Source organism: Cupressus sempervirens, chromosome 8 (assembly GCF_028749045.1).
Source record: "Cupressus sempervirens isolate cs-2001-9-10 chromosome 8, ASM2874904v1, whole genome shotgun sequence".
Lineage (NCBI taxonomy): Eukaryota > Viridiplantae > Streptophyta > Pinopsida > Cupressales > Cupressaceae > Cupressus > Cupressus sempervirens.
The window spans coordinates 595,719,021-595,730,561 of record NC_143125.1 but is presented as its reverse complement, the minus strand read 5'-3'; the positions used below and the strand labels follow the sequence as shown (position 1 = coordinate 595,730,561).

The 11,541-nt window shown below is 34.5% G+C and overlaps 1 protein-coding gene across 1 annotated transcript; it reads right to left on the bottom strand.

Annotated features, from left to right (window-relative positions):
- Positions 1-9,693: 9,693 nt before the first annotated feature.
- On the bottom strand, positions 9,694-10,959 carry LOC149543848 (uncharacterized). The gene is made up of 3 exons (XM_089796332.1): positions 10,806-10,959; positions 10,457-10,532; positions 9,694-10,369 (listed from the first exon to the last, which is right to left on the bottom strand). The coding sequence occupies exons 1-3, from the start codon at positions 10,863-10,865 to the stop codon at positions 9,972-9,974; spliced, it is 534 nt and encodes a 177-aa protein (XP_089652458.1). The 5' UTR covers positions 10,866-10,959; the 3' UTR covers positions 9,694-9,971.
- Between the last annotated feature and the right edge of the window lie 582 nt (positions 10,960-11,541).

The window sequence follows — 11,541 nt, the reverse complement described above, 5'->3', positions numbered from 1 at the left end:
CATAACCACCTTGGGACTCTTTCCACCAAGGGCCCACCTCTTAAGGATGAAGGAGTTTGTTCTGTCATTGCTTTCCCCTTATCACTCCTCTTCAGGATTCTTTCCCTCTATGAAGGCTCTCCTTCTGTGGTTTTTGTCTTAGTGGAGCCCACAATTTGTAGCTCAATGTCTTGAGAGGTTTGCTGAGGATATTCAACCATACATCTTTCTTTAGACACTTCATTGGTTGCTATTTATAATGGCTCTTTCTCCTACTCCTTTTGAATTTTCTCTTCTTTGATACTTGGAGGTAAAGGAGTAGCTAAGCCTTTTTCCAACACTGTGACTTGTAATGGGGATGGAGGAGTAAGATCAGGACCCTGTGATTCTGGCGGCATTTGTGTCCATTCTTCTTGTTGGGGCTCATTCATCAAGGTATCATGGATCTTATCCCCAATCAACTTCGTTCCTATAGGCATGAAGTCAAAATCTAACATCTTGAATATGTAATTTCCTTCTACATCCTACTCATTAACCCATTATTGTACTTCATCCTCTGAAGTAGTTATTTCTAGAGGTTATTCTAGGACTGATGGCAGTGTCACAATGGAACTTCTCCTCCTTTCCTACTTTATGGTTCTTGTTAGTCGGGTTCTTCTTTGTAATGGCACATCCTCCTCATCTTCCTCTTCTTCCTCTTCCTCTTCAAGAAGGGGGTCCGAGACATATGGAAAAGGAACCATCCTTCTGATCACCCTTTGCCTTTTCTTAATAGGGGTCCTGATTTTTCTTTTTTTCTTAGGAGCTAAAGTGGATGCTTGTTCTACCTATGAAGGAGGATAGACTTCTTGGGTTTCAACTTTTACTTCTATTTGGCTAGTTATAGCTGGTGGCACTTGAGGGTCTACCTAGACCTGGGAAGCTCCAATATCTTCCTACCCTTACACATTTTCTTCTCGTTGTTGTGGAGGTGTTGGAACTTCACCCTCCTCTAGTTTAGCTCTTTGAGGAGAACTCCTCTTTCTTTTACCCTTTCCATTTTTCTCTAGAGGGTGATAATATCCAACTAGTCTATCTAGTTGGTATACCATTTCGGGCCTAATGGGAGACTGAGCTGCAAAGGTAGGGATGGTGACCTTCTTGCCTCTACCTTTGGCTAGGTGGGCCTATGCATGAATAACCATTGTCTTAGGTATTAGATCAAGTTTAAATGGTTTCTTGATCCAATCCTATGTCATCTTGATAATGTGCCCAATGATTAATATCATCATTCTCCTCCTTGTCAAACTCAATGTTTGTTATGGGCCTTTCTCAAATTTTATCTGTGTTGAACATAGGGTCGAGTAGCTCTCCTGACTCTTGTTCCAGTATTTGCAATGGAATTTAGACCTTTAGAGCCTTTTCTTCCAAATACAAAGCCATCCTACAATAATCCCTGATATGGACATCATAGTCATTTGTCGCATTCATCCAGTGGTCTTTGATGGCTTCTTCATGTTGGAATTCCTTGCTTGCCAGAATTTGGACTCTCCCGATATTATCAGAGCATAGCCTTAGAGAATTGTACTCTTCTAGGGGATATTGATCCCATTCCCATTCAAAAGAAGGAATATCCTACTTTTTCTTTACTTGATAAGGTCCTATGATTAGAGGCCATGTCCGACATGGTATATGCTATTTCCTAACTCTGTCATATGTGGACTCAACTTGTTGAGCAATCTCTAAAAGAACAAGTCTATCACTAGGATATCTTGGGAGCTTCTTTTGGTTGGTAGTGGCACTAGCTACCCTTAGATATGTAAATGTTTTAAACTAAATGTAATAAGTCCCTAGTGTTTTTATTTGTGCCACTACATCATCAAATAATCCTTTTTCATAATCTCCCTCTATGAATTGGATGATAACAAATACGAATGCATCATTCCCAATTCTATATTCCTTACTCTAATAGTTTCTTCCTTACCAGTTGAGGGTAGACGATCTATGGCCAAGCATTAGATTCTTGCATGCTACCTCTCTTGTACAATCCAGGATAGTTTGTCGCCCTTGCGGCTAACAGATACACCAAACATGAAGTCATATAGAACTTCCTTTTATCCTTTATTGCTCTGAATTGCTCACATAGATTTTCACTTAACATAGTGACCCATTCATGTGGAATCTTTTTCGTCTTGATAGTCTTGATAAAATTTATCATAAAGACATTCAGGTCTCTAGCTATCGATAGACCCATCATTCTACTCAAAAGTATGATTGAGTATCCAATATCTTCTTTCATATATCCCCTTGTCATATCCATCTTACTTGTTACCTTCCCCAAAGGAGTCTTCTCTATAAGATAAGAGGACTAGATTATCTCAAAAGCCTCTTGCAAGTGTTCTTCGTACCACCTTTCTGTGACCTCATAGGTTAACCTAATAAACTGATCCACCCTCAGGAGATGGAATACTCTTTCAATGTTGTTAGGTCAGATGTCCAGGACAGCTTCTCTAGTCACACTCTTCACCACCCTCTCCTTAGGGACAAAATGTGGTGCAAGTGTCATTATGAGCTCTGAGGATTGCACTGATGTTGGTTGTGAAGCTATGTTTACCAACACTGAATGGATCAATGCAAAAAGCATAGTCGATCTCTAAGTGGGTTTGTCAAATATCCTTAGGAACTCCCCCAAAATAGTTTGTCCCAAATCTATGTGCTTAATCTTAGAGTAGTCATCTTGGAACCTCAATTTTGATGGGACTCCTTGAAACTTGAAGACTATAGGTTTTGGTGCCATTTTCTTCCCTAATGAAGATGCCATTATGTCTGCACAAATGGGAAGAACATCTATTAGTCCTTATTGAACCAAAATTTTACAAAGCAACATTTATTTGAAAACACAAGAACACTCATTTTAACCTCTTAAAACAAAAACAAATTTAAACATAGTAGGTGTACCATGAAGGTGCACTTCATGTGCAATATTAAATTTTCTTTGAAATCCTTTTGAAAATAATAGGTGTGCACTAGCCAGTGCACACCTAGTTAGGCTTATGACTTTTTGTTTTGTCTTATTATACCTGAGTGTGCACTAGCATACCTAGTCAATTGCACTAGTGTGCACCAATATTTTCATTTCATTTTGTTTAGTATTAAGGTTTGGTGCACACTTACACACCATGTTAGGTGCACAAATGCACACCAAACTTTGGGTTTGTGTTTTGTAGGTTTTATTTAAACTTGTACCTCATGGGGATGTGAAGTAGCACACCATGCCAGGTGCACCACTGTGCACCCCACACAGGTTCCTATTTGTTTTTAGGTTTTAACATTTTGAATTTGGGTGTGCACTAGCACACTTGGATAGGTGCACAAGTGTGTACCCAATTCAAGTTTAATGCTTTATGTCCCTCAAAAGGAAGGTGTGTAGGTGAGGAGATAGGAGCAAGAGGCACACCTCGAAGGTGTGGTGACTATGTAGTGGAAGCTTTGGTGGAGCTCGAGCTTGTGGAAGATGTGGTGGGAGACTTCAGCGAATGTGGAGGAGGCGAGGGCTTATATAGCTTCACCCAACTTTGGTGGTATGCTAGTGCGCTCCTACGCAACTGCACAGGTGCGCATCCACACATCACCAAAGGATGATATGCTTTCCCTCTTAAACGATGTACAGATGAGTAGTTGCATGACTACACTAATGCACAAAATTTCCTTCTTCTTACTATTTGGCACATTGGTGCACCCCATCAGGTGCACTGGTTTTCCCCTTTGTGTTTTTTAATTTTGACTTGTTACTTCTTTTAACTAGCTTTCGATAACTGGGTTTCTCTTTCAGGACGTGGAATGTGAACTAGGGGCTAGGTAAGACCTTAAAAATGGCTCAGATCCTAGACTAGGAGTCCCAAAGCCCAAAATAAAGTAGAGGGTCCCCATTTCTGACTGAAATGGGGTGTGCATTGTGGAACCACAACAAGTTTGACAAGTGAAATGCATAATCAAAGAGTGCTGTACAACTATAGTCAAAGCTCTCAAGAATGCAACTTTGAAAATTGATGATGTATAAAAAGTGAAGATAATTGAGATGGAAGATGTTGCAAGATTTGTATGTTGTACATCTAGAAAAGTAGATGTGTTTCCATCCATGGTTAAAGAAGTCTATGGAGATAATTTATCAAACAAGGGTCACAATACAATTTTGATCTCTAAAGAATATGTTATTTACTTCCATCTTTATGGAGAAATCTTCTGCATATAGTGAAGTCATATCTTCTAGTTTTTACTTATTCCTTCATCTAAATAATTGTACAAGATGATATAATTCTCCTTCCATCTATATATGAGAATAATAGGAGCCAACTTCATAATAAAGTTCATTTTTTAAAACTATACTTTCAAACATTTGTAGCATGTAATCTTGTTCTTTGTGTTTCTAATATTAAACCTTTTACATTAAACATATCACTAATATGTCGGGCATTAAATGGATGTGCTAATTCTATCAATAAACAAAACTTAAAGCATAAGATTCATTTTATAGAAATTTTATGTGTAATCATTACCTCAATAGCATTAAGTAATCCTACATGTTATAGGAATTCACACTAACCATAATTTTCACTGAGCAATACTCTAATTATAAACATAACTAACAAAATTATAATACTACTTAAGGAACATCACAATTCTTAATTTTCATAATATTATGCTAAGAGGCATGTACAATAGGATCAAGATGTTGGCATAACTATAAATCTACCCCTAACCATAGTAATAAGTCTAAACCTATCCCTAAATCTAACTCTAACCATAGTCTTACTTCTATCCCCAACCTTGCCCATTATAGTGACAATATACCTATTATTATATAGGGCACCTAATAAAATAATGAATCTAATCTAAAACTCCACCCTCACTTAATTGAAAATATAATAATAATTCATTATATTGTAGCAATAGGTACCCTGTTTATAAACCTAATCATAATCCTGCATTGGTACCATATTGCTAAGTGTAGCTCTAACCCTAATTCTAACTACATACTATTTTGATAAAACTAAGTCTACCTATAGCCCTAACCATATTCATAATGCTAAATCTAACTCTAACCCTAATACTAACTAGCCACCTTTTCATTAAACATGGTTCTAACTATAACCCTAAACATATTTGTAATGCTAAGTCTAACTCTAACCCTAATTATAACCAACTATCCTTTTGCTAGACCTAGCTATAACTATAAACCTAACCATATTCCTAATGCTAAGCTTAACTATAACCCTTATTCTAACCAAAAACCCTTTCAATAAACCTATGTCTAACTATAATCCTAACTATATTTGTAATGCTAAGTCTAACTCTAACCCTTATTCTAACCAACCACTCTTTTGCTATACCCAAATCTAATTGTAACCCTAACCATATTCTTTATGCTAAGCCTAACTATAAATGTTATTCTAACTAGGAACCCTTTTAGTAAACCTATGTCTAATAGTAATCATAACCAAACTTGGAATGTTAAATCTAACTATAACTCTAATTATAACCAAACACCTTTTTTCTTCACATAAGTCTAACTATAACCCTAAGTCAAATCTAATTATAACCCTACTTCTCACACATAAATAAATTACTAATATTATACTAAATTGAAGAAAACCATTCGTGTCTTCAAATTATGGAAGTTATACACTACATATACAATATTATGTAAAAATAAGTACAAGAATAATTTGATACTAACTTTATAAAAATAGAATTAATAATTGCAATCTGTAAGCCTACCTGCAGCAATATCCATAACACTGTTAAATAAATTTAAAAAAAAAAAAAACAAGTATTTATAAAAATTAATTATCATCAAAAATTATTCAAAAATGTCTTCCATATATATATATATATATATATATATATGTATGCAAGTTATACACTACATATACAATATTATGTAAAAATAAGTAAAAGAATAATTTGATACTAACTTTATAAAAATAGAATTAATAATTGCAATATGTAAGCCAACAATATCCATAACACTATTAAATAAATTTAAAAATAAAATAAATAAGCATTTACAAAAATTAATTATCATAAAAAATAATTCAAAAATATCTTCCATATATATATGTATGTATGTATGTATGTATGTATGTATATCGAGAGTCGTCAGTCATCTTTCTTGAGGTGAATATTTTATTTCAAATTCTAACCTACAAAAAAAATCATAGAATTTGAAAATTGTGTGTGCGCGTGTGTACTTCTGTGTGTGTGATCTTTCTTGAAGTACTTATTTTATTTCAAATCCTAGTCTTGAAAAACTATAGAATTTGAAAATAAAATAGATATATATATATATTTAAAAAGCTCTCGTAGAGTTCAAAGAATTAATAATAGTCATAAGAGTCAAATAAATACAATGTTTGAATAAAATGATAACAAAGCCAAAACAAAACAGAGCATTACCTTTGACGTTAACGTTCTTATCATAAGAAGTTAGTGTGGCCAAATCCTGACTATCTCCATTGCTGTCTGCCAACAACGGACATTCAATGACGTTTCGAGCGACTTAAAGGCCAGTTCTAAGGCGACCAGAAGCTTCGATTGAAAATTTACATTTAAAAAAATGGAGGACGCTGATCCAAAGCTATTTTTTAGCTGAAGGTGGGTCTGAATAGGTTTGCATTCTTGGATCATTATAAACAATGATTTACTGAAGCACTTTTCATGCCTACTCAAATTTAAACTCCAAGATATAAAATGGTGGATAACTGATTGAGCTTTTGAGATTGATTATTAGGTTAGCTTACTCATGTTTGACTATCATTTTAGATAGTTCGGATGATGACGTAGATGAAGGTTCATTATACATCACTACGAAGTTATGTTGGGGTTTATCTAATAATTTTGTAAAATCGATTTGAGGGCTTGTTTAATCAATTCAGCTATTAATTTGTATAGTTTAGGTCATGCGGTCAACACTTTGGATTGTTGTACGTGCATATGGATAACTAAATTTGAAGGACAAATAGCACACATTTCAAGACAAGAATTGTGGTATTAGAAAACGATTTTCTTGAACTTCTTAGAATTTGGTAAAATTATATATAATCTTTATATTTTTCATTATTTTGAATATACTTGTAAGACAAATTAAATTCAAAGTGTACCAAAAATTCTTTTTGAGGTTGGATGTCTTTGAGAAATGGATTCATGCTTAACAAATTAGGCTCTCATACCATGTAAGAGTTAGATGATGATTTCAACCCACAGGGTAATAATCTCTTGCAAGCATAATCTTGTCACAAAGGGAATGGCTTAAACATCACAAACTAAGCTTAATTCCTTAATTAAAGCTGTTAAATAGTCAAAGTTGACTTTTTTTTTTTCTCAAGATTTATTTTTCCCGTAGTATGTGATGTTTGAGGGTGGCCATCACAAAGAAAGATCTAACAAGATAATATGCACAACTTGTGATTTATGTATTTGATCAAGAGCACAATGGGTTGAAATTAGGAAATCAGATTGGATGACATAAGTTACAATGAATATGTGAAAAGAAAAAAGTTGGAGCCAAATTAGACTAAATTAGGCTCAACTAAAGATCAATTGGATGAACTTTAAGCTAAGCTAAGCATCCATGTGCAACCATGTGATCAATTATACATGAAACTATTCTTTAAGCATGTCCACAATTATTTTATGTAACGAAAATAAATGTGCATGATACAACAAACCTATGTAGAAAATAACATATATACATTCTCTAACAATACAATGGAGTAAAAGGCTCCTTACTCAAATGTTTTTTTTTTCAAATCTTACAATTGAAATTGTGAATTACATATTATTCTTTCCATGTGCCAAGCTTTGGGGTTTGGAGCCTTTTTCATTTAGTTAGTCTCCATGCTTTTTTCCAATGCCTCTAATTGCATTACCATCATTGGTAGCTAGTCTCATGTTTTTGGCTCTTTTATTCAATTTATCAATGTTGTCCTTTAGACCCTCCTCTCTATGTCCTTGTTGTTGAAGGCTTTAGATATACTCAGTATGCTTGGCTTCTCATGGGCTAGTCTAGGGAATCCTCATGCATGATTCATCTATCCAACTTGTTACCATTGGGTCACTTTGTGGAAAAGGATTTCCTCATTCTCATTGAAGAGGATAATTTCAATTCATTCTCAAGTGTTTTGACATTTTTGTTAAACATTAACCTCAACCGTTGAATGGAACAAGACCCATTATTATTGTTAGTCTTATCTTTTTGTGCCTCATTGGCCCCATGCCTTTGGATGGACTGGTCACAATAAAATATTTAGATATCTAGCCATTCCATTTGATTTTAAGGCTTCCCAAGAGACCTTATGGTACAAATTTTCTTTAGAATTGAAAAGTTCTCTCAAAATTGAATAAAATCACTCATGTTTATTATTCCTCCTATTGTGCATATTCAAATATAATGGAGGAGCATCCAGGATGTAACAAAAATCTTGCACTACCCAAAAAGGAAATGCTATCTATATCTTTTGTATTGTAGCTTCTCTTTAGTTTTATGGGTGCTCACTATGATAGTTGCACTATATAATATGTATAGAACCTAAAAATTTGAATGTATAGTCACATGCTATTTTCAAGAAATTTTTCCATTTAGGATCACATGGACATGAAAATCAGTCCAATAAGCGTAATTAAAAAATTAGTTGATTGGTGAGAAGAATCACCTCAATATCCAGAATAATTTGAAAGAATTGACATATTTGTCTCAACCAATTTCGGGTGAAGCTTAGAAATTAAATGTGAAGACTTCACAAGCTCAAAAAAGGTTCAAGATCCTAACAAATAGATCTTTGGATATATGTGCCATTTTATATATCTTCTCAATCTTTTCAACAATATATTATGTAAGAAAATCAAACACCTAGGTAAAAAGTTATGGCTTCTAGAAGTTGTGCCATCAAGACTCAAGTTCCAAATGATTTTATATTTTGAATGTAGTCATATATGTACTACTACGATGTTATATATACAAGTGTAGGCCAACAAGCCACCTTCAAGCATTTGTGTCATGGCTAAAGTTCCTCCATTGCCTTCCCCCTTTTGTGGTAACTCTTCTTAGAAGTTATTTATCTCATGATAATCAAACTTCTTCATTCCATCCCCCTTGATTAGTTAAAAGGGTTGAAGTCAAAAGAGTGGATTATGCTTTGTTGGATGGTGCTTGCCATTGATTCTCCATTAGGACATTTCTCATGGACCACTTTCTAGGAATGCTTCAAAGTGGCCTACTAGTGTGGCTCCTTGCTGTTCATTTGTGGCTCCTTGGTGTTCATTTGAAATTTATTTATCTAGTTTGTAATGAAGAAAAATAAAAGGTTGACAAGGGGTGAGATCCTCCAATGTTATTCCAGATCCCATTATAGTTTTTTCTGCTTACTAACCTTTATGTCCTACCAACACGTGGACTATTGAAGTATAATTACAGATCCACCTACTTAATTTTGTGAATGCCCACTTTTATTCTCAACGGCATAAAAATACTAATGTCTATTCATAGACAAAAGACAACAATAACAAGTACATATTCTTTGACATATAATTGTATTAATAATTATTTATAATTTTTTTATAATAAATTTATCATCTTATTGAATTATTGAATTGTAACTTGTTGATTAAATTCTTTTGAATTTTTTTTAAAAATAAAAAGGTTTATAAACCTGCATTTCAAGATTTCAAACACAAAAGTTAAAGAAACAACTGGTACGCTATTTGTTATTCTGGAGCTTTGCCCTCATCCCTTGTACCAGGGCAAGCCAATTTGGAGACATAGATGCAGTAAAATTTAATTAACAGGCTGCCAATGTAATCAAGAAATCCTAAAATCCTACATTTCATTGAATCATTCCATCGTGTGATCAGGGCACTTATATGGCTACGTTTATAACATGGCAGATAAGATCAGGGCACATATATGGCTCTGCTTAAAACATGCAGATAATCTCAATAACAACAACAGCCAAAACTCATTGGATACAACAGGCATTGGGATTCTCATGGTTCGAGGCATATGAATAACCCCTACAACGGTCACAGCTATTTGGGACATATACATACGTTACATTTGGCTCTGGGTTTGCCTTTGTTGCCTCAGCCTTCTTCTCCTCTTTCTTTTCATCCTTCTTCTCTTCTTTCTTCTCCTCTTTCTTCTCATCAGGTTTCTTCTCTTCAGGTTTTTTCTCATCAGGCTTCTTCTCTTCAGGTTTCTTCTCTTCACTTTTCTTCTCTGGCTCTTTTGCAGGCCCAACGTTCAACAATTCTGTCCATACAATTTTTCTGAGTTTGTTTGTAAGGAAAACTGGGTCTGCATCTCCTATCACTGTGATTTTCTCCTCCTTGGAATCGAATGCCAAAGAATCAACGCCTGCCAAAAACACAAATGAAACTGGTACAAATTAGTTCTCTCTACCCAAAAGAAAAGCTTTGAACTCTGAGAAACCCACATTTCAACCTTCTGTCCCTGCAACAGCCTTCATGACCCTCCGCTTATCCTTCTCCCCATCAATGGTAACTCTCAACACAATTTTCTACAAAACAGAATTCATCAAATACTTCCATGCTTCACAAATCCATGAAATTATAAATAATGCTTTTAGATTTGATTGTGTTTCCAATCACTTTCTCTAACCAATCATCTAAAAGAAGAAAAGAATCTCAAAGGATGATGCAAACATAATATCAAAAACTAATACAATCAAATCCAAAAGCATTATTCCTCCTAGAATTCATATATCATAATCTGAAACAAAACTCTAATCCTAAAAATGCAGCAAAGTAAACATGGTTGCCTAGATGCCTACCTTTGACATCTCAGTTTTCTTCTGATAGGCTCGGTACATACTTGTTGATCGCGCATGCATAAATATAAATCCTCCCCTAAAGAAAAAGTTGAAAAAGCAAAGGACATGATCGTTCCTGACGTTGAGTTTGTTTTGTAGCTTCTAGAGTATTTGATTAATTGAAATTTACAAACTGACTAGTACTACTCATCTTTTTCCAGAAAAGCACAAAATGTTAAACTGGTGAAATGATGGTGGTATTATTCTTATTTTCACCTCTGTTCAAGTCTTTCTTATTAGGTTTAAAGTTGTATGATAGAGAAATGAATTCCTGTTCCGCAGAAGAAAAACACGTTACCATGTTGATACTTATATTTTTAACTAGCAGTCCAAACCATCCAAATTAGAAGACAAAAAAGGGTCAAAGTCAGAATTTAGAACAGAACGTTACAATCAAAGGCAGCCAAACGACTGTTGTAGACACTATGACATGTTGGCCACTACATTGAAAATATATCTTCAGTAACAGTGGGTAAGGTGATTTAGAATGAGCAAAATAAGTACAAGTGTTAAGGAAAAGGGTGTTCTCCAATAACATTGACACGTTGGTTGCACAATCTTTTCAAATTCACTTGAGAAAAAGTGGGTAGATAGAGTATGCAGTTTCTGTATTTTAGTGTTGATGGGATGGAATGACATTATTTCATGGAGTGTAGGGTCTACATAGATATTCAGATCAATTATATCAAGATGTTAA

Excerpts from the sequence above, each read along its gene's own strand:
- LOC149543848 (XM_089796332.1), bottom strand. The coding sequence starts at position 10,865 with ATGCATGCGCGATCAACAAGTATGTACCGAGCCTATCAGAAGAAAACT. Across the intron at positions 10,533-10,805 it reads AGAAAACTGAGATGTCAAAG|AAAATTGTGTTGAGAGTTAC; the intron begins GTAGGCATCTAG and ends TCTGTTTTGTAG. Across the intron at positions 10,370-10,456 it reads GGCTGTTGCAGGGACAGAAG|GCGTTGATTCTTTGGCATTC; the intron begins GTTGAAATGTGG and ends TGTTTTTGGCAG.